At 45.5% G+C, this 23,593-nt stretch overlaps 1 protein-coding gene and 1 long non-coding RNA gene across 4 annotated transcripts in view; one reads left to right on the forward strand and one right to left on the reverse strand.

The window, feature by feature from the left end:
• Positions 1-17,597, reverse strand: part of LOC142829186 (uncharacterized) — a 48,253-nt gene extending 30,656 nt beyond the window's left edge. Inside the window, exons 1-2 of the long non-coding RNA XR_012903589.2 lie at positions 17,460-17,597; positions 12,171-12,360 (exon numbers count right to left, since the gene is read on the reverse strand). This is a non-coding gene — a long non-coding RNA (uncharacterized LOC142829186). The remainder of the gene's footprint in view (positions 1-12,170; positions 12,361-17,459) is intronic.
• Positions 17,598-17,675: 78 nt separating this feature from the next.
• Positions 17,676-23,593, forward strand: part of QSER1 (glutamine and serine rich 1) — a 110,068-nt gene continuing 104,150 nt past the window's right edge. Inside the window, exon 1 of one of the 3 annotated variants that reach the window (XM_006110276.3) lies at positions 17,676-18,062. In XM_006110276.3, the coding sequence (XP_006110338.3) occupies positions 17,938-18,062 (125 nt within the window). In that variant the 5' untranslated portion in view covers positions 17,676-17,937. The remainder of the gene's footprint in view (positions 18,063-23,593) is intronic. The other 2 variants (XM_075927810.2, XM_075927809.2) reach the window with 2 other exon arrangements.

Raw genomic sequence — 23,593 nt, forward strand, 5'->3', positions numbered from 1 at the left:
GGGGTGGGGAAGATGGGGCAGAGTCTATATTCCCACTGAGTTCCCTTTGAGTTTAAGAGCCTGACTGTTGTAACTTGCAGTTTCAATCACACACTTCAGATTCTCACACTCGGAACTCAGGTGCCTTCCAGAGCATGAAGAAGGTTTGCAGATTAAGATGGGAGCAAAGAAAATTTCCTTATTCTTAATCTTGATCCAGAAACAACACTGTGCCCAACAACAGCTTTGACAAGGCCCCCTGCCCTGACACAATTTAAAGGTTCCCCCCAACAACTCCAGTGTCATACCCCTCCCCCCCAGTTCCTCTGTGAGGTTCTTAGGGGTAAAGGAGAATAGGGATGTGAAAGGAACCGTGTACCTGGTTAAGCAATGAGCCTGGGCTCATTGTGAACCTTCATGGTTACATGCAGGCTCCTGGCATATGTGGGGAGCCAGCTTTTGCGAACGCCAGCTCCCTGGGAGCAGCCTTCCACCTGTGTGTCCCCTGAATTGATCAGTGGCTACACGGTTACTTAAACACATTTTAACATCCCTAAAGGGGAAGAAAAGGGGAGGGGACCTAGACCTACTCCACACTAACACTCCCCCTCCCCCCAGATAGCAGGGCTGCTCTGAACCCCAGCCAGCCAGAACATAGAGAGAAGCTGCATGCACACACACAATCCCCACCAAACTCAGGCACCTACCCCAAGCCTCTTCCAGCACAGCCTCTCCCCACAGGGCTTCTACAGGGCCCTCTGTCCAGGGAGAATGAGGAGCTCCCACCCTTTTCCCCCTCCCCCCAGGCACCCTGCTGCTGCTCCCACAAGAACAGAGGAGTTACCTGAGACAAGTGAATGCCTCTTTCCTCCCTTACTATGGCTGAGCTGGCTGCTGGGTTCCCCCTCTTGCTTAGCTGACTGGCCCCAGGTAAGGTGAGGTGACCCTATTCATATGCGCCCTATCAGCACATCCAGGATGGTTGCCCAGGTCTAGGGCCTGCCGTGAAACCAGACATTGTTAGCGAGAAGGGCTTGGCCACTGAATTGTCTCCTCAACTGTATGCTGCAGGTCCCGAGTCTGTTAACCTGCTCACTTTGCATGGCTCATTTGCTCTCCCAGGCTTTTTTTGCAGGGGGCAGTGAAAAGAGCTTTGTAACTGAAGGGGAGAGACTTGAAGAAGGGTCTAGAGGAGTATGGGACAGTTTGAGGTTTTGAGACATTGATCTGAATTGTATCTTGTACATGTGCCAAAAACATTGCATCATTTTAAAAAATATAAATAAAACTGTATGTGAAATAAGGTCAGCATATTCACTTGACTGTACAATCTAACTCTTAATTTGTAAAAGAAGGAAGTAATTCCAACTAGGTGCCTACCGCCAATGAAGAAAACCTGTTGACATAGCAAACAAACTACACTTTGAAATGTTGAGAGTATTTGTCTAGCCAGACACTTTCCTTGTACCTTTTTTGCCAACTAATGGATGCCCACCAGTTTTCTGCCAGAGTCAATGCACCTGGCTTCAGTCAGGACTGTCCCTAGGAAAGTGTGGGGACTAGGACAACCCTGGCTTCTTCCCACCCTCCCCTACACTTCTGCCCCTGCTCCACCTCCTGCCCCCAAGCTGTGTGACCTGGGCAATTACCGGGATGCCTGGCACTGGTAGTACAGGCTGGGCCTCCTACACTCACCACGGTGGCAGGAAGTGGAATGACCAGATCCCAGCCCACTCCATTCTCCCAGCCACTTCGGGACCCAGATGGGAGATGATAGAGTGGAGCAGGCTGGGGTTGGGTTTTTCCACTTCCTGTAACTCCCATCACCGCTGATTAGTGCTGGGATGGGCTCGACCCAGGCTGCCTAGTAATCTATTAGGCTGCCCTGGGCCTTGTGGGTCCCCCTTTCCCCCAGAGTGTGGGACCCAGGGAAGCTGCCCAAACCATCCTATGAATGGGACAGTTTTGGCTTCAGTATCTGTGCCTTATGTAAATCCATGCTTTTCCACATATTAAACTAAAGCTGGGTGGCATAAGAAACATTGATTTGGAAAAGGAAAGTTAATAAAGGAAGATTATTCTTGATATGATAAACGTGTCCTGAATTGAAAGCACCCCAATTAGTGCAACAGAAATGGAAGAGTTGTAAAGTACCACCCTGCATTCAAGGTGAACCACTCTTTTGTCAAGCTTCATACAATGGGATTATTAATGATGTCACTTCAAAAATAGGGAGTGAGAAGTTGAACTAATTCTGGAAAACAGGCCTAAACCACCACTCCCTTTCCAGTCTACAGGTTGAACCTCTCTAGTCTGGAACTCTCTGGTCCAGCAACATCTGTGATCTGGCATGATTTTAGTTTCCTGGATGTCCACTTATCATGGATAGCCAAGTGTCCCACAGTCCCATTAAGTTTGTTTACAGCCACCAGTCCTGGCTCTGCTGTGATTTAACTCTGATTTACTGCTAAATGTCTTCTAAGAGCCCAGTAAGCAGTGGCAGTGTTGGTGATGCTGCTAGACAATATTGACCTCTTGTGGTTTGGCAAATTCTCTGGTTCAGACCAGTCAGGTACCTAGGGTGCCCAAACTGGGAGGTTCAACCTGTAGTTAAAAGTAAGATCTGCACCGCCTGGCTGTACACAGTGGCTACTTCAAGTCAGGAATAAGAGATCCTCCGGAATAGGGCTTTATTCCGGAGGATCGCGCCAGTCTGGACGCTCTTTTCCGGCTTTTCCCCAAGCCGGAAAAAAAGCGGCGGCCATATTTATTTAAATACCGCGGGGGATATTTAAATCCCCCGCACATTTCCCGATTCCAAAGTTCTAAATTAGCATGCCTATTCCAAAGAAGGGGCCAGTGTAGACACAGCCAGCTTGTATAAACTCTGCAAAGCCAAGCTTCTTTAAAGTTGATCATTTACAAAGTGAATAGGTTATTGCTTTACAATAAAATACAAGTTAGACCTCCTTGGTCAGGCACCCCCAGGACCTGACCAGTCCGGAAGGAGGGATTTTGCCAATCCAGACGATGCTCCCTGATGCCCCTCCTTGCTGACGATCCCCGGCCCTGCTACGGCTGGTGCAGCCAGGAATCCCCATCCCTGAGGCTCCCATTCCCAGCCACCACTGACCCCAGTAGGCTCCCTCGCCCTGTGGATCACCGGCCCCTCTGCTGCCTGTGCTGCTGGGATCCCTAGACTGGGGCTCCCCAACAGCCTTTGGCCAAGGCTCTTTGGTCCAGCAACAGCTGTGGTCCCAGGCCAGAGTGTCCCAGATTTGAGCAGTTAAACCTGCACTTAGGCTAATATTACGTTGTTTAAAATATTTTACAGGTCATTTTGAACGAAGTAGCAACTTGTTTAATTTTACCATTTGTTTAAAGGATCTACACTTATTTAGACTATGAAATATGAAGACACTAGCTCCTAATGCTAATGTTTAGTCACTAGATACTTCAATTGATAGCTGTTGATCTTTCATTTATAATCTGTTATATTACAAAACTAATTAAAATATTATTTAAATGTTTGCATAGTTGCAGACAGTGTAATCAAATTTATTTCAAGATTAAACTTTTAAAGTAAGAAGTGAGAATTCCTCTAAAAAGGAAGAATTTTTCAAAGTTTGTCTTTCATACCCCAACCCTTCCTTACCTTCATTCCTGTGACCCTCTGATCTTTTGTTTAGGGATATTTATGTAAATATATACACTATTGGTTGCGTCTAGATTGGCATGAGTTTCTGGAAATGCTTTTAACGGAAAAGTTTTCCGTTAAAAGCATTTTTGGAGCAGCGTCTAGATTGGCACGGACACTTTTCCACAAAAGCACTTTTTGCGGAAAAGCGTCCATGCCAATCTAGACGCTCTTTTCCGCAAAAAAGCCCCGATCGCCATTTTCGTGATCGGGGCTTTTATGCGGAAAACAAATCTGAGCTGTTTACACTGGCCCTTTTGTGCAAAAGCTTTGCACAAAAGGGACTTTTGCCTGAACGGGAGCAGAATAGTATTTCCGCAAGAAGCACTGATTTCTTACAGTAGGAAGTCAGTGCTTTTGCGGAAATTCAAGTGGCCAGTGTAGACAGCTGGCAAGTTTTTCCGGAAAAGCGGCTGATTTTCGGGAAAAACTGGCCAGTCTTGACACAGCCTATGGGGAAAAATGTAAGTGATACATGTTCATGTATTCAGAATGGTCATCACATTTGCAATTTTATCCACTCTTTAGAATTACAATTATTATTATTAAAGGTTGATTATAAACAAAATTTGCATCAGAGGGCACCTTTGAAATGTTTTGGATTGTTGTTTTTTTCAAGTAGGGCAAATTTAAAATTTAGTATCAATGCATTTAGTAGCAATGATTTTTCTCTTTCGTAAAAGGCATGTATTGAATAGGAGTGATTTTTAAAACAGAACAGAATGAGGCCTTGTTAACAGCTATAAACTCAAGTCCTTCTTTCCTACGTTAAATTGTATTTGTTGATACGGTGTTTTTACTTCAGTTTTCACAGAACAGGTTTAAATGCAAATGATACGTCACTTCTGTACCTAATTGCTTTTAATTTCTCTGTTTCCTTTCAATTGTAAGGCTTTAAATTGACCCAACTTCAAAATCCTTCACACATCCCTGGAGTGTGATTTATAAAATTGTATAAATACTGGTTGGAGCAAGTTCTCTCAGTTCAGGGCAAGTACACCTGTATTCCCTTTCTGTGGTCCCTCGGTGATACCTGCTCTAAGCTCCTCAGCCATTGCCTGTCTTGTGAGAGAAACTCAACTCTACTCTTCTCACTGATTTCCCCCCCCCCCCCCAAGCTGGTTACACTCTAATATTCCCAGAAAGCCAGGCTGCCTAACAGGTCCCTGTCTGAGTTTTATTTTCTCTTTGAAGGCTAGGAATAGCTGTAATTGTCAGCTGCACAAGTTACCACACAGTTCTTTATATATGCGTGCACACCCTACTTTTAAGATGAAAGAATTACTGAGAAAACATTATCAGAGGTCACCCATAATTATATCGGGGCCTTAGTAAATCATATTCTTCCAATCCTTCCTGAAGGACTGGGGTGCTCATACTGTCGATACAAGGTTCTGTATGTTTGCTGGATCAGAAAGGAGGCCTTGAATCAGTTTAACCTCAGGCTATCCAGAAATCTGTTGGTTTCTAAAGAAACTGGTTTGATTTAATATGTGAGCTTCTACAGGAGGTGATTCCTCTGTGAGATGGTTACACACTGGTTGATCTGCCACTGTTTCTAGTCCTGGATAAGCTTTGGTAGCCTTCTGACTTGGAATAATACAATCATACATAAACCATTCAAAGATACTGTGTGATATTACAATTTTTATTCCGCTGTCCCCATAAAGAAGTTGCATGCCATCCCAACCCACAATAATGCATACACTTAATACTATAAGGTCTTCAAAAAATATTGCAGGACATTGCCATATCTGTCGCCATGGGCGGCTGGTATAATAGGTGGGGGAAGGCTCTCCCCTGACCCTGCCCACACTCTATCCCCAGAGTGCCGGCTGTAGGCGTTCTGGGGGTGAAGTGTTGTTGTCCCCAGTGCCCGCCCTCCTGCCTGGAGCCTCCTCCATTCTCCCTGTGCTCTGGGGCCGAGGAGATTGGAGCTGCACATTCTCCACCCTCCCCATGCTCCGGGGCCAGCAAAGCTGGGGATATGCGCCACCCTCCTCCTTCCCTGTGCTCCAGGCGGAGGAGGCTGGGGTATGTGTGTCCCTGTCCTCCTTCCCCAGCATTGGGTTGGGGGGGGCATGCGCACTGCCCCGCCTCCCCATGGTTGGGGGAGGGGATGGGGGGCTTCCCTCTCCTAGCCCTACCTTCACCAACCGCCCATGTCTGTGACACAAATGAATAGATACCAGCATTTCTATGTTCTGCTTCCTGTTCTGCCAAATGAATAAGCTTGGACAAATCCCTTGACTGTTCTTTAATAGGGTAAAGTAAAGATATCTAACTTTTTATAATAGATCTTGAGATCAAATGAAAGACACTATACATGTGAAATTATTAAATTCACTTTTTTATGGACATAGTGAAACAGCAAAACCTTAAGTACTATGTGAAAAGTGAGTCAGGGAACTATCTCCTGGCTCATGAAGGGCTGGAGAGGTTAGATCCTGCTCCCACTGAAGTCAATAGCAAGTTTCTGACTTCAAGGAGAATGTGTTTGGATGCAAAATGAAATGATTTATCAAAATTTACTGGATACTTTGTATATGCCTACAACTATGTTGCTGTCAAACTTGCTTATGGAAGATACTTATTAACAAACAAACAGTTAAATTTTACAAGCACAATCCTTTGTTTTAATGGGTTTGTTCCAGCTGTTTGTCATTTTACTTTTTGGTTAGATTTGTACCACCAGTCTTGGGGGATGGAGGGAGAACAGCTGTAAACAGATAATGAAACTACTTGATTATTGTGATCAATAGTTTATTAAAGCCATGATTATCAACCTTTTCTTATGTGTTACAACAGAGAAGTTTTGAGCCATAAAAAGGTGGAGGTGAGCTCTGCCTCCATTTGAAATTATTTCTGTATTTATATCTCTAAGGATATGTCTATCCTAGCCCCCTAGGGAGGCTAATGAGGGTGACCGAAATTGCAAATGAAGCGTGGGATTTAAATATCGTGCACTTCATTAGCATGTTCCCGGGCAGTCGCCATTTTGGAAATTGACTAGCCTGGAAGAACTGCCCGCGTCTACACACAGCAGAGAAGGGCGATTCCGGAATAAACCCCTCACTTTGAATTACCAATTAAACATTCCATGAGGTTTAAATCCCACACTTCATTTGCAATTTCGGTCGCCCTCATTAGCCTCCCTAGTTCGAACTAGGGGGCTAGTGTAGACATACCCTAATATATTTATCAGCTATACAATTTTCAAAGCAATAAACTCCATTTGTTAACCACTTCAGAACCTGTACATGTTCCCAAAATGTACCAGCTGTTCTGTAATTTTAACAGTAACACCTGACTGCTTTGTAATATTTATATAATACATCTCTTTCCAAAACTGTGGTAACTTTAGATGTTTGCCTAATCTTACCAGAGTGTTTCACTCTGCCCTCAAGCCAAGGCTGTCCTTGCCCACACCAAGAATACACAGCTGTGTGGGGCACCTGAAAATGTGGGGCATCACTGGGTGTTAATGTCACATTTTCCTGTCCCTGTTCTGTGACTCTGCTTCTTCCAAAGAGGATCCAGTTAAGTTAAAAGTGAAAAAGCTTCCAGACCTATTAGCAGAACATCGAGTCTAGGAAAGAGCCATTCAAGTGGTAATGAAGCCATTTAACAAGCATGTGTTAACTCCAGGTATATACTATCAGTTTCTGAATTTACCATATTAATCTATAGGACAGTAGTTTAAAATTTGCCGTAAAAAGTTCATCAGTGTGTTGCTGAAGATTATAAAATCAAAGCTCTAAAAAATTGTTATCCTCTCCTCCCCCAAGGCTGCTGTCAGGCATGGGGCACCAGTTTAATAGTACTGCGTAGGGCCCCATAAATCCTAAGTACATCTCGGCCGTAAGCCCTCTGCCATAATAGGAAACGGTATAGCATATTTGACATCATGTGCTGGTTCTATTTCCCTCCTCATAAAATGCTGAAAATGTGCCAATCTCCATATTAATGTGAAAAGTACTATCTCCAAGTAAATGCTTTCAAAACCCAACCACAGCAGAAGGAACATGCATTCACCCTGCAACAGGAAGTTAAAACTACTACACAAAAGGGACAAAAATTGTTATTAATTATAAAGGGTTCCAGTGTGCTGACGACTTAATCTCTTCATGCAAGGGATTATCCCGCGACTGCCAAATACAAGCAGTCCTCACTTGAGCGTAAACTGCAGAAAGGTGGTAGGTCACAGGTTGCATTTTGTTTCTTTATGTCAAAAAGGTTACATTGTTGTTCTTGGTTTTTTTATCACAGAAGAGCCTTGCTCATTCCTTAAGGAGTCAATTGTTGTGCCAACGAAGGGAACAGCACGGCAGAGGCTGCTAGCCAACAGCAGGAGCTATCAGAAATGGGAGCCAGAAGTAGCAGCAAAATGTTTATAGATAAGAATTAGGTAACACGTCAGAGCAGTTGAGGTAATAGGCAGAAGAAAAAGGAAAGGATGTCCAAGAGCAAAAGGGGAGTAGAAGATAAGCCAGGACATGGGCATTTGGGGAAGAGAGTGGGTAGGCAGGCTGAAAAAAAGAGCGGCTACATCTACACTGGCATGATCTTGCACAAGAACTCTTTTGCGGAAAAGTTCTTGTACAAAAACTCTTCCAGAAGAGAGCGTCTACACTCGCATATGCATTTGCAAAAGAGATGTGCTTTTGCGCAAGAGCATCCATGCCAGTGTAGATGCTCTCTTGTGCAAGAAAGCTCTGATGGCCATTTTAACCATAGGGCTTTCTTGGGCAAGAAATTTATGTTGCCTGTCTACACTAGCCTCTTGCACAAGAACAGTTGCACAAGAGGGCTTATTCCTGAGCGGGCGCATCAGAGTTTTTGTGCAAGGAGCACTGATTTAATACATTAGAACGTCAGTGTACTTTCGCAAGAACTTGCGGCCAGTGCAGACAGGCAGCAAGTTTTGCACAAAAGCAGTTGCTTTTGTGCAAGATCGCACCAATGTAGATACAGCCAGTGGATTAGGAGGAAATTTAATAAAGATAGATGAGAAAATGTATTTCCTTCCTGTTGAGAAAAGTTTCAATACATGGAAATATTTTGTTTATATTCATTGCCACGCAGTCATTCGGTATATTTGTGACTTCACTAGTGTAGTTATGAATTGGATGGGAAAGTCCATGCTATGAAAAGTTCAACACCACTGTGATTAAGGCCTGGTCTTAGCAATTATTTTTCACCACTTGTCAAGAAACTAAATTTAAAAAACCCAAACTTGTCTACATCAATTCCTGGCAATGTGTTTAATTCAACTTTGCTTCAGCGATTCAAAGCCCTGCTATCTAATCTGAGGGGTTACCATTAGACCCATACAAATTCACTTTGCATGTAACTTGTCAATTCTGTGCACTTTAATATTCATAGTGTTCAAGTTCAAACAAATTTTTTAAAAGGTGAAACCTTGCAGAAGCTGACACATTTTGCTTGACTTTGGGTTACAATCATAAGAAACCTTAGTATTCTTCATGGTTTTCAACAAAATTGTAAATTCCTTTCTAGAATAAACCCATTCCCCACTCTTGTCTTCTGAAGGATTGTGAATATGTGGACAGCATTTTGGTTTTATAACTAGAAAAGTTTAATCTGCTTTATTCCAAAGGTTTTGCCCAGCTGTTGTTGTTTTTAAAGTCCTAGATCTGTTGGAGGCATTTCACAGTAATATACTGACCTGTTCTGTGCACAGAATGATGAACAAAGGAATTAAAACAATGATACACTAGGTGTATGATACTTCAAGGTGCACCTGTTTATGCCAGTAGCAAACTTATTTATTTAAAATGAACTTATCCATACATGTAAAGATTCTACAAACAAATTCTGATCTCAGAGCTAGAAAACCTAGTGTAGAATTTGTGGAAATAGAGATTGTATTCATGTAGCAAATGGCAGAATTTGGCTTGCAGAAATAAACCAGTTTAATTTTGAAATCCCAGGTATAGTGTTCAGGGCTGCTAGTGTTGGGAAAAAATAGTAATAGTAAAGGAAGTGGATATGATCTAGAATCAGAGATAATAGAATACAGAACCCTCCATGCCCTATTTGTACTCTATTTGACACAAAGTAAGGTAAGTACCAAAGCCTTCATCATTGTCTACGTTTAACAATAAAATCTTACCCTAAATTGGACAATATTATCATTTAGAACATCTCCCATCTGCATGCAGTAAAACTAGAAGCCTAAAAACTTGCATGGAAATGTGTTAATGTATTTCATAACTTCTGTGCTAGTTCCTTACAAATCCTACATATTTTAATTCAAATTGTAAATCGTTTTATAGCCTTCACTAAATAGAACTAGCCTGAACAATTTGACAAAAACTGAAAATTCACCATGAGATTAACTTCCATTTTAGGAGTGTCAGTTCTTATAATGGATTAACAATGGACCCAATCCTGTTCTCATTTAAGTGAGCTGGAGTTTGACTAGACTATTAAACTCAGTTAAAGGAGCCTAAGTAATTTAGATCAAAACATAGCATAAGCATTCTAAAATATTTTCACTGTGTTGACATGGATTCAGAGAAGATGTCTTTATGCACCACTACCTTCTCTTTTGCAATCACGGTAACTACAGCAATTGATTACAGGGAAAAGCAAGAGAAGAAAATTAATGTATGTTAATAATCTTTTGAAGAATTAATTACAGTTTATTTTGGCTCTTCATTTGATCTTTTCTTCCCATGTATCTTGTTTTCCTTGCCTTGTGATTCTGCACATCCTTTGTTACCATGCTCCCTTTCCTTTCTCTCTCCTTCCTCGCTGCTTGGTCACCTATTGCACATGTAGACCTCTTTCTTAATTCCATTCTTTCCTAACCATGCAGTCCAGCCACCAGGTCTCATCCTGCCCCATTGGGCACATCTTTTCTGCTGGGGGCTCCAGTCCCACTGCTGACTTCAGCTCTCTCATAAATCAAGCTGCTTTCAGGGGCCTTATTTTCAGCTACTTTTATGAGCTTCCAGGTAAGATCTTCTTTCTGTGGTGCTTTGATTATTGGAGAAGCAGCCAAAATCAAGATTCAGCACCATGTGACGAACCAGCTGTTTACAGTCCACAACTTGGAAATCTCTAGATCAGTGGTCACCAATCAGTAGATTGGGATCTACCAGTAGATCTTGGAGCCTCTGACAGGTGACCCTGACTGGTTTGGTCAGGAAGCTATCAAGTGCTGGCACTTCAGTTGCCCCTCCAGCCACTGTCATGCTGCTCCTGCCCTCTGCCTTGAAGCTGCCTCCCTGGGAGTCTCCTGTTTGTTGTTTAGGGTGTGGGAGGGAGAAGAGGGGAGTGCTGATGTCAGGGTGTCCCTCCTCCCTCCACTGCTGTACCCCATCTCCACACAGATAGAAGGGGTGGAGGGAGCTTGGCAATGCAAATCTGTCAGTTTTCACACTGGGGCTGTGTCTACACTGGCATGAATTTCCGGAAATGCTTAAAACGGAATACTATTCCGTTTTCAGTTTTTCCGGAAAAGGAGCATCTACATTGGCAGGCTGCTTTTCCAGAAAAGCCCTTTTTCTGGAAAAGCGTCTGTGGCCAACGTAGACGCGCTTTTCCGGAAAAGAGCCCCGATCGCCATTTTCGTGATCGGGGCTTTTTTCCGGAAAAGACTACTGGGCTGTCTACACTGGCCCTTTTCTGGAACAGTGTTCCGGAATAAGGACTTATGCCCGAGCGGGAGCAGAATAGTTTTTCCGGAATAACGGCTGATTTTGTACAGTAGAGCATCGTTGCTTTTCCGGAAATTCAAGGGCCAGTGTAGACAGCTCGCAGCTTATTCCGGAAAAGAGGCTGATTTTCCGGAATAAGTGGCCCAGTGTAGACACAGCCTGGGTGTGTCTAGACTGGCAAGATTTTGTGCAAAAGCACTTGCTTTTGCGCAAAAACTTGCCAGCTGTCTACATTGGCCGCTTGAATTTGCGCAAGAGCACTAGCTTTGTAATGTACAAAATCAGTGCTTCTTGCACAAATACTTTCACTCTCTCACTTGGGGAAAAAGTCCTCTTGCACAAGAATACTTGCTCAAGAGGGCCAGTGTAGACAGGGAAGAACTGTTTTGCGCAAAAAAGCCCCGATTGCTAAAATGGCGACCAGGGCTTTCTTGCACAAAATCGTGTCTAGACTGGCCACGGATGCTTTTGCGCAAAAGCACTTTTTGTGCAAAAGCATCCGTGCCAATCTAGATGCGCTTTTGCGGAAATACTTTTAATGGAAAAACTTTTCCGTTAAAAGTATTTCCGCAAAATCATGCCAGTCTAGACATAGCCACTGTATGTGTGTCTGTCATTCTCACAAACACACACTGTCCTTCCCACTCATCTCACAACCCAGCACATACATCGGGGGGTTGTTACTCCTTTTATTGCTTGCAAAGTGGGTTAGTTTTGATTTTTGACTGGTCAGTGCATTTCATCATTTTCATTTCTCTCTTATGCTTAAATGTAATTCTTTAAGCAGTAAGTACTAAAATGCCTACCCTGCTGTGGCTGGAGTCATCATCTCTGTGGGAACTGTGCTCCTGTACGTGGCTCGCATGTCCCTGTAGCACCTGAGAGAGGCAAAGCAGTGGGTCTCCACACGCTGTCCTTGCCTGCAGACGCCGCTCCTGCAGCTCCCATTGATCAGTAATGGGGAACCATGGCCAGTAGAAGCTGTGGGCTCAGTGCCTGGAGCCATTGCTGTACATGCCAACTACTTTCAGGAGCGGGGAAGGGCCAGGGCAGGAGTAAGCCTGCCTTAACTCCACTGCTCCACCACACGGACATCATTTCAATTAAAAGGTGCCCAGCCAGAGCCTGCTTCCTGAACCCGTCCCAGCCCTGAACCCCCTCCTGCACCCAACTTCCTGCCCCAGACGTGAGTCCCTCTGAACCTAAATTCATTCCAAGAGCTTGCACCCTGAACCCCCTCCTAGACCCCAATCCCTTGCTCTGCCCAGGACCCCAGCCTGGTGAAAGTGAGTAAGGATGAGGGAGGAAGGGGGATAAAGTGAGCAGGGTGAGGCCTTGGAGAAGGGGTGGAACAGGGGCAGGGCCTTAAAGAAGGGGCAGGAAGGAAGTGAGAGAAGGTTATTAGGATTTTAAGTAGGTCTTACATTGCACTTAAATTGAAAAAGTGGCCTTGTGGTTAAAAAGGTTGGAGACCACTGAATTAGACCCTGAGCAAGACCCATCAGCCAGACACCTGGGAAAGAAGTGTCTACAGCAGGGGTTAGCAACCTATGCGTCGTGAGCCAAATATGCCCACACCCCGTCACTCACTCTCCTCTCCCCCCGCCCCCGACTCTCCCAGGCCAGGCAGCTTGTCCCCAGCCCTCTGGCCAAAATCCTCCCATCCCCCTGGCCAGATCTCTCTCTCCCCCCCCCCGCCACACACACATCCTCTACCCAGACACCCACCCCTGCCCTCTGGCCAGACAAACATCCCTCACCCCACCCTTGGCCAGATTCCCCTCTGCCCCCCAGACGGACAGCCTGCCCTCTGGCCAGACCTTGCACCACACCACCTCCTGCCCAGACCTTGCACTCCTGGACCCCAGCTGGAGCTAGATCTGGAGCCCATGGTCATGTTGCCAGCACCATTGTCTCCGGTGAACCCTGCATAACAATCATGGAGCCAGGTAGGCCCCCAGGGAGGACCGCAAGCAGCCTAGGCATAGCCAACCTAGGGTCAGCTGAGATGGAGGTTAACTGGCAGTGTGTTGCAGTCAGGATCCCCACTGATCCACTGGGCATGTTGCAGCCAGGATCCCTGTTGACCCAGTGGCAGCCTGTGCTGCCACTGTTAGGGCCCTGGGCTGGGATGCAGAGGAGCTGGAGCCCAACTGCTAAACCTCTCTCCACCATCTCCTGGACAGTGGCCTTGGACACCAGGAAGAAAACCACCTTCCCAAACATCTTAGAGGCTGCCACCATGGCCACAGACCTCACCATGCTTGCCAGCACCTTCATGTAGGTCTCCACATAGGATGAGGCTGACAACAGGAAGCAATGGACCCCATGCCTCCTGGTCAGGGGCAGCCACTGAGGATGAAATTCCAAGAGGCAGCCTGAGTGGAGTAGGAGGTGGTGAGCGGGCAGGGAGGTCTACCTGGGCGTATGCCCGGAGGGCCAGGACACCGGCGCTCCTAGAGCTGGTGGAGGGGAAGCCGTGGCTGACACTGGGGCTGGGAGAGATGCTGCCATGGGAGGTTTTTGCCTTCTGGGCAGGCTCTTGCCCTTCTTAGTCCCCTGACCCTTCCTGCCTTTCAGGGGGGCCTTCTTAATGGTGGCAATGATCCTGGAGTCCCCATCCATGCTCACCCCCACCATTGTATTGGTGGGCAACCTGGCAGCCTGAGAGGGGCTAGCATTTGCAGAGGTGAACATGAGGGCAGGAAAGTGGGCTTTCCACATAGGAGAAAGACTGGAATTTATTCTTCCCTTATATCATAAACTGACCAATGATTAAAAGAACTCGACAAATAGCAAACTAATGCTCTAGGTGTGGTGTCTAAAATTGACAGCTATTGTGAGCCTCTGAGGCAAGCAAATCTGCTTGAAAATGCAGGACCCCCAGAGTTTAAGTAGGAGCTTTGTCATAATACATTTAAATAAATCTAAGTACTGAACATCAAATAGCAATTAGGACAATCAAAGAATCATTTGGGAAATCACTGAAAGATCTTTTGGTAAAGTCCTATGAGATAAAATATGAAGAACGGATTCTTTCTAAGTCCAATCTTTCTGAGCCCATTTGCATTAAAAGAATGAAAAAATATCCTTCAAGTCAAACAATAATCAAGCACGAAAATATAAAACACGGAGAGCTCAATGGATTTCCCAGTATAGAAAGGAGGCAAACAACCAATTTCAGTATACCAAAAAGCTGCAAAGATCTCAGTGCTTGACATTAGAGCAAATGGATTTCTGTGTACATAAAGTACAAACCAACAGATAAATTGACTATATTTTGCACATGTGGACATTAGCAATGCAAGTTATGCCCTGTTCATTCATCAGTCTTAGCTGCCACCACTGCAAAGACATGAACAAAATCAGATGTGTCTCAACTTTTCTTCAATACTCCTGACCTTACTCAGCAATATTATGGGAAATATGTTTGTACTGTAGCAGCCTGCTATTTAATGTAGAAAACTAGTATGTGTGTTGTACTGTTTTTCTTACCCATAAAGTCACGTGGTCTTATTTACCATGACTTTACATAGACAGTACACACATTCTCCCTTGCCTGTTTTCTAATAGTATAATCAAAATATGTAATACAGTAGAATACTATAGTTGCCAAAATTTACTGATAGTGCTGCCATTTATTAGGATGTTGCTGATTTACACTTGTGGCAACAAAGCTTGTATGGGAGCCCTGCATTAGCATAGTCTCTTGACACCAAACACTGCAGGTTGGCAAGGTATTGTGTGTGGTATGGGTGTCTGTAATTCCTTCCCCATCACTCTCTCATACTTGTGAAGGAAACAATGTATTATAATTGTAATATTGTTATGTAGATTACTTGGGATCCTGCAGGAAAATCAAGACAATATGTAAATCCTTTCCTGCTAGAAATGCTACTTTCAATAGCCTTAACTATATTTACTTGAGCATTATCATAAAAAAGAGGTCCCTTTTGTCATCATGTTTAATTCAGATGTAAATAGCAACCTGTATATTCTCCACCACCTCACCCACTCTCTTTCAGGGCAGCTACAGCAGTAAAGAGAAGGAAAACTCTCTTTGGTCCCTGCACTTTTGCTCTCTAGCCTTGCCCCATATGACTTTATGAACTCTCACGGTTTCTTACTGCCCCTATACTGATAACTCTCACATCTACCTCTACACTTATATCCAAACCTTCATTTCTTCCTGTCTCATGGATAACGTGCTGCTTCCTTAGATATGACAAAAACTGAACTCCTAGCCTATGTCCCTAACTCTCTAGTCTTCTCTTTTTTCATTTATAGGGACCACTCTGTTTGTTTTGTAATCAGTCACTCACAGACTTGGTTAATCTTTCACTCTCCCCCCCCCCACCTTTTTCTTGTCTGCTCATATACAGACTTTTGCCCAATCTTGTTGCTTCTGTCTTTAAAACATTCCTAAAATCTGCATATTTGTTTCTCTCCACTGCCAAAACTGGTTCAAGCCATAATTTTATTTTGCCTAGACTACTGTCAACAAATCCTTGACTGTTCCTTCACCACTATCTAACATTAAAACTTCTATTTAATGTTAGGCAGTGTAGTTTAAATTCTTCATCTTCACTATTAAGGCTCCTTACCACCAACTTCTCAGGTCTCTACTCCTCATTGCATGGCCTGCACTCTTCTTTTCTTGCTTTTAATTCTCTCCTTCTTCTCTTGCCTTTTACATAGTATTTCCTAAATCTGAAACACTCTCTCAGTTCACCAACCATATTCAAACTGCACCCTCAAATCTCCCCTGACAATCCTTCCACTTTGCTTTATTATACAGTTGAATCCCTCATTTCTCCTTTCCTTATCTTCCTCTTAATATTCCTGTCTTGGATTTGTCTAGGCCTCAATCCTGCAAAGACATCCATGAGTGGGTCTCTGCAGCTGTACAGACCTCCCCGTGAGGCTCTTCAGAAATGTGAGAATCAAGAATAACTATTATATTGTACTTTAATTAAATGTATTTTGATTAGTCTACATATTAAAAGCCAAACATATGAACATCCTACTATAAATAATGTGGAACAAAATAGGTTAAGATATTTGATTTTGTTTCAATGGCACCTTTGTTTCTCTGAATAGTTAACATCTATGCTGTTTATTGTTATGGGAGGGACTTTATTATTATTAATTATTATTATTATTCCTTCAATATAAACTTCCAGATTGTCTGCAAGAGAACTGTTTTCAAACAGGGATAGCAGGGACTAAGACATTTCATAAAGCCCGAGTTAGACTGTAAATATATCAGCAAAAACCCCCAACAAACCTTTTCCTTACCAACTAGAGGAAACTTTGTACAACTGCCTTCAAACTAATCCCCAAGAGGTAATCTCTTTAGGGACTGCTGCGGTAGTGGTGATAGCTGGGAGTATGGGGGGAGGGGGAAGCACTGAAGTTCAGAAACTACCCGCACATCCTTGACGCTTGGCACCTGCTTTTGAATATAAAGCGTCGGAGTGGGACATGTACGGTAGGGCTGTAAGAAAATAAGATAGAAGTCACCATATTCCCCAGTAGGGAAAATTTGTCCAATGGGGGGGGGGAGGGCGGTCCACCTATAATGCAAGGAAGGAGGTGGGGGAATCGTCCCTCCTGCTCCAGGGCAGCGATTGCTGCCCGTTTACGGCGGACGACGACAGCGGGGAAGGTGGCTGTAAACTAGACAAGCAGCGCGCAAAGGACCCGCGGGGAGTGGAAAAGGTGCGGGCGGCCGCTCTGGGGCCGGGGAAGGAGACGATGCCTTCTTGCGTGCGAGGCGCGCGGCCGGAGCAAGCTTACGGGAGTGCCCGGTGGGCGTGGCAAAGAGCGGGCACTTCACCTGCCGCAGCTCCGCCGGCCCGAGAGGGAAAATGACACTCCGGCCTTTCACCCAGCGCCGCTTTCCCCCGAGTGGGCCGCCAGCCAGGGACACCCCCGCCCCCTCCTCCCGGTGCTTCCACGTTCCTCTCCCGCACAAAGAGACTCCGGATTCCAGCCCGCAACGCCGATTAAATCCCCAGCCCTAGCACTTGGAGGCGGGGTAGAGTCGCTCCTCGATCCGGATTATAACCCCCCCCCCCGGAGTTTCGACTCACCCTTATGGCCAGGCTGCGGCTCCCTTTCAAGCGGGATTAAGGCCGCCGCCTTCCTCCAAGGCGAGAGTGCAGCACCCCAGCCTCGGCCCATCCCCCGCTGCCCTGAAGGGTTTGCCCCCCGCCGCCACACGACAGGCCTCCCTTGCCCCCGGCCGCGGGAGCCGAAGCCCATCGGCCCCAGTGAGCTGGGAGGGGGAGGTGCATCCTGGGAAGGAGCAGCCCGACATGGGTCTCCGCCTGGGCGGCTCGCAGCCCCTGCCGCCGCCTCCGTGTGCAGCTCCCCTGAGCCGCCCGCCCGCCGCCGCCCGGAGCTGAGCGGAGTGTGTGTGGGGGGGCGCTCAGCGGCCTGGCCCGGAGCGGCGGGGGGAGGAAGCGCGGCGCTGCCCGCCCCGCATGAGGGAAGGGGGGGCCGCTCCCAGCCGCCCCGCTCGGTCCCGGTTGCTGACGCCCCGCACGCAGGGCCCTGCTGGCCGCCCCCATGATGGACAGGAACTACCCGCCGACTGCCAGCTTCGCCGACCCGCTGGCCCCGACCGCCGCCGCGCAGCCACCCGCCGCCGCCGCCTGGGCCTACGAGCGAGGCGCCAGCAGCCTCAAGCCCAGGTAAGGAGGGTCCGCCGGGGGGGCTGCGCTAGGAAAGGCCGAGGACTGAGACTGGGCCTTGGGTCCCCTGCCGCCTATGGGGTCCTCTCCCCGCGCGGTGCGGGCGGAGAGGGGCCCCTAGCGAAGGGGGGGCTGAGGGGCGCCCCATGGGGCTGGGCCCACCAGGGCGCCCGGGCTGCAGGAGGGAGCCGCGCTCTGGGGCGCAGCCGGAGCCCGGCGCTAAGGAGCGAGGCCCGGGGCGGTCATTGGGCCAGGGCGCGTTGCTGGCGGGGGCGGGGGAAGGGCAGGAATCCGGGCAGGCGGCCCGGCTCACGCACGTTCGCAATGGCCAGGGCAGCGCCTCTTTCTCTCCCCCTGCCCCGGAAGATGGGTGCAGGCTGGCAGCGGACGCCTTCCCTGTGCGGTCCTCCAGCTCGATTTCGTAGCAGGCTATGAGGAGTCGGGGTACGGGGGGGGGGGGCTAACTGGGGCAGGGAGAGTTGCTGGCTTCCCCTTCTCCAAAGGGCTGTGTTGAATCCGTAGCTAGGGTTCAAGAGTTCACGTTTTCCTCCTGCGAGTCCGGGGGCAGCCCCATACAGCAAACGTGCCTCGCGAGCTGTACAAAGGAGCAGCGTTCTCCCGGTGCCTTACACTGCGAAACAGCAACGTTACAAGCGGCCCAGTGGAAGGCGTGGTCCCGGTTTATTAACGGCATGGACTAATGAGGAATGCAGCGTCAAGAACAATACCGTGTCTTGTAGGTTCAGTCCCTGCGCTGCGAGAGTAGGCTACACATTCTGGGGTATTGGGAGTTTTTGGAGACCTCATCCTAAACCACCAGAGGAAGCTGCTGTGTTTGAGCTCACCTAACCTCTTTGCTACATTCGCAGCTTTTGTTTCATCCTATTTTTGATTGTAGCATCATATTACTTTCGTTCACGGTTACCTTTTCCAATAAATCAGTTTTGAAAGGTGCAGTGCGCTTTCTGTGCAGAAACGTGTCCAAGAGGGTTCAGACACTTTTTGAAAAAGCTGGGAGAAAAAATATTTACGAAAGATTTTATAGGATCAGGTTTGCTGTTACATTGTATAATTCAGGTTAACTTTGTGAACTTGATTTTTTTTTAGGATTTGGAATATTTTTTCTTTTAATCTTATTATTATTAGTTTATTATTTGATTAATTATATTATTTATCTATATATAGATGTAGCTCCAAATTACTGTTTTATAGAAAGGCAAAATACAGTGTTAGGATAGCATAATGGATTTTTCTGTTGCTATGCTAATATTTGGGCAATTAAACTTGAATCCTACTTTTCCTTTCCTCTTCCTGTAATGGGATGGGGCTTCCTTGGGTTCTGAAAGCAGTCTGAGGGGGCCCAGATCTTCCCAGGTATTTAGGCTCCGAACTTCCCAGACTTTTGTTCCCAAAAGATTCACTTATGGATTTGTCGAGAATAGGATAAAAGGTGGATTGAAAAACATCTTTTCTAAAACATTTTTACTAATGTTTTAAAACTCTAATCTAGGCAGAGCAAGTTAACACATTCCTGGTAGGGGTTTTCCTGTTTTGAAGAGTTTAGGGTTCTCCTTACCTTTATTAAGTGATTTAAAACACAGCTTGCTTTGTCTATATTACTTCTCCCCTCAAGGGTCTCATATTTAACGCAGTCTGTGTTTATATAACAACTGTCGAATAATTGAGATTATATAAAGTAACAATGAATATTAAAACCCACCAAAATGGAGGCTTAGAACTTTGCTGTTGGCATATGCAGTAGATATAAATTATTTGTTTTCAGAAGAATTTTAATTCTACACATTTTTTTCGTAGAAAAACTGACACGATATTGTAACAACTCCAAGTATCTGTAAGCCAGTCTAGACTTATCAGTTTGCATATTACAATGAATGTTTGTATTACAGATAAAAACTCTAGATAACTAAAACATGTTAAAATTGGCATAGAGAAATATTTTGATATTTATGCCTATTTTAACAAGTTTATACCTTTCATACTAATTAAACAAATCGGGTATCTGTCAGTTACTAAAATTATTTTTGTTTTACTTGTTGTCTATAGAGTACTAATATTTTAGAAGCCTGAAACTAAAGCCTTTTTCTTATTATAAACACAATTAAAAGAAAAACACACACAAATTATTGAATAAACTTTGTAAACCCATAAGAAAAAATATATCATATTGGCCAAACTTATTAACAGACCTTAAAACTAAAATCTAGCACTTATTTATGTTGCAAGTTCAACATAGGCAGAGGCAGTACAAGAATCCCTACAGTGCCCTGCTGGTGTGTGTCACCCATTTTTGAAGATCTGGAGTGAGCAAGAAGGTAAAATATTGAAAAAACAAGGAGAACGAACTGCTCTCTCAGTACATATCCCTCAAGTATCCACAGATACCAATGTCTGATGGGTAGGGATGCTGGTGTATAGTCATTTAAATGATTAATTGGTAAGCCTGGGCTCCGTGGTTAATCCTAATGACTACATGCACACTCCCCACCCTTGCTGCCTCTGTACTAAAGGTAGCAAGGGAGGGAGGGGAGAAGATGACTTCTAAGCTGGTTCCCTGCGCACACTGGTTCACGCAGAAACACCTACCCTTACCCCCTCCTACTGCCTCCCAAAGAGACAGCAGCATGGGGAGCAGGCAGGAGCCAGTGCTGCTCCTGCTGCCCCCCACGTGATACTGCCTCTTTATTAGAGGCAGCAGCGCTGGGGGTGGGGCAGGCAGGAGGCGATATGCGTGGGGAGCTGGCTTTTAAAATTTAAACTGGCTCCTCTCACGAATTAGTCCGCCTGTCATCCCGTGCTGCTGCCTCTGATACAGGTGGCAGGGGAGCTCCCTGGGAGTGGGGCTGGGAGCGCACTGGCTTCCAGCTCTGCCCGGGGGGTGGGGGTGGGGCAAATTCCTGCTGCCAGAGCCTTTTGTTACTGTGAGGAAAGGCTCTGGTGGAGGGAGACAGTGGAGAAAGTTTGATCCCCACTGCAGGAATCTTTCCCTGTAAGGGAGCTGTCAGAATGTCCCCTGCTTCCAGTCCTGTAGGGGGAAGGGATCCAACAGCTACGAGCCAATTGTCTTTTTCTGTAATGCTGAAAGGCTGCAGGATACTACATGGTTAAAAACAGCAGAGTAGATGGGAAGGTGTGGTTTGGGCAAGCAAATAGCATTGTAGGATACATACTAAGGATGTGACCAGGTAACTGGTTAAACAGTTACCTTACTGGGTACTGGTTAACCGGTGCCTGGGAACAGCCCCCTGTCCGTAGCCTGCCATGGGCAGAGGGCTGCCCCAGTGACTCTGAGAACCAGTAGCAGCCTCAGGACTGGGACTAGGAGAGTGGCAGCATCCCAAGCCCCAGCACCAGGAGCCTCTTGCCGATGGCAGCAACAGCAGCACCGGGGCCAGGGATGGGAGCCTGCTGCTGCTGCCTGGGGGCCAGAATCCCACTTAGCCAGTTAGATTGACCTAACATTTAACCAGTTAACTGATTAATTTGGATTTTTCATCCCTAATACGTACTCACAACCTTCAGGAGTGACCATATTCTGCTTAGCTAAGCTGTTCTACACTGCTGCTTGGACCCATGCTAGTGAAGCTAATTAATATCTATTGTATGCCCTACTGAAAGAAGACTGCAGTGTAGATGTAGGCTGAGAGGAGTGATAGAGCTCATTGTGCCCTACCAAGTCCTAAATTGCAGGGAGAACTTCTAAGTGTGAGAAACTAATTCAGACTACGTTTGCACTGCACACCTTAGAGCAGGGCTAGTAAACATGTGGCCCACGGCCCATTTGTTCACGGTCCGCAGTGCAGTTTGGGTTTAAGTGGGGCTCAACATGCGGCTCGTGGGTGGGAGCCAGAATTAACAAGTAGTAAATATAATGGTTTTCTGTTGATACACGTTTTAGCAGTTAAATTCCTGGACTGTCATTGCTCATTAAAAGTGCTGTCATATGGGTGGAAATTGGGTAACTTGCATTTTATTAATATCAACAGAACTGACTTAAAGGGGCTCTGCGTGTTGTGTAGTCTTGCCTTAATCTTTGTGTTCATGCCCATCAGTGTGAAAAACTATTTGCATATATATTTTCATGTATTTGCAACCACACTTATGGTGCAGTCCTCAGCATATGCAATGAGTTTTGTTGTGGCCCCCGGTGCTTCCAAAGTTGAGTAGCCATGCGTTAGCTCAGAAAGCTGTGTTGCTCTATCCCCTGCCAACAAATAAAACCAACCCAGTAAGTATAACTGGACCACTTGGACATAGTGATCATAATATAATAAAATTTTAGCATCCCTGTGGTAGGAAAAACATCACACCAGCCCAACTCTGGCATTTAATTTCAGAAAGGGGAAATTACACAAAAATGAAGTGGCTAGTTAAAACAGAAATTAAAAGGTACAATGCCAAAAGTAAAATCCCTGCATGGAGACTTTTCAAAGACACCATTATAGAAGCCCAACTTAAATGTATACCCCAAATTGAAAAACATAGTAAGAGAACCAAAGAAGTGCCACCAAGGCTTAACAACCATGTAAAAGAAGCAGTGAGAGAGAAAAAAGCATTGTTTACAAAGTGGAATTTATGCTCCTTTCTATTTTCCTTACTAGGATTTAAACTCTGTCAAATTAAGTGTGAAACTGTAATAAGGAAAGCCAAAAAGGAGTTTGAAGAACAGCTAGCCAGAAACTCAAAAAGTAATAGCAAAATGTTTAAGTACGTCAGAAGCAGGAAGCTAAACACCCAGTGGGCCCCCTGGACAATCAAGATGCTAAAGGAGCACTCAAAGACACTCCTTGCAGAGAAACTAAATGAATTCTTTGCTTCGGTCTTCATGGCAGAGGATATAAGGGAGATTCCCAAACCTGAATCATTTTTTATGGGTGACAAATCTGAGGAATTGTCCTAGATTGAGGTGTCTCATTAGAGGAGGTTTTGGAACACATTGATAAACTTACCAGTAACAAGTCACTGACACCAGTTGGCATTCACCCAAGAGTTCTGAAAGAACTCAAATATGAACTTGCAGAACTATCAACCGTGGTTTGTAACTTATCTTTTAAATCAGCTTCTGTGCCGAATGACTGGAAGATAGCTAATGTGATGCCAATATTTAAAAAGGGCTCTAGAGGTGATCCTGGCAATTATAGACCAGTAAGTCTAATGCCAGAGTTTGGCAAATTAGTTGAAACTACAGTTAAGAATAGAATTGAATAGAATAGAATTGTCATAGATGAACATAATTTGTTGGGGGAAAGTCAACATGGTTTCTGTAAGGTCAGCATGGTTTCTGTAAAGGGAAATCATGCCTTACTAATCTACTAGAGTTCTTTGAGAGGGTCAACAAGCATGTGGATAAGGGGGTTCTAGTGTACTTAAATTTCCAGAAAGCCTTTGACAAGGTCCCTCACCAAAGGCTCTTAAGTAAAGTAAGTTGTCATGGGATAAGAGGGAAGGTCCTCCCATGGATTGATAACTGGTTAAAAGACAGGAAACAAAGGGTAGGAATAAATGGTAAATTT

This window comes from Pelodiscus sinensis, chromosome 5 (genome assembly GCF_052426305.1).
Source record: "Pelodiscus sinensis isolate ZL-2025 chromosome 5, ASM5242630v1, whole genome shotgun sequence".
Lineage (NCBI taxonomy): Eukaryota > Metazoa > Chordata > Testudines > Trionychidae > Pelodiscus > Pelodiscus sinensis.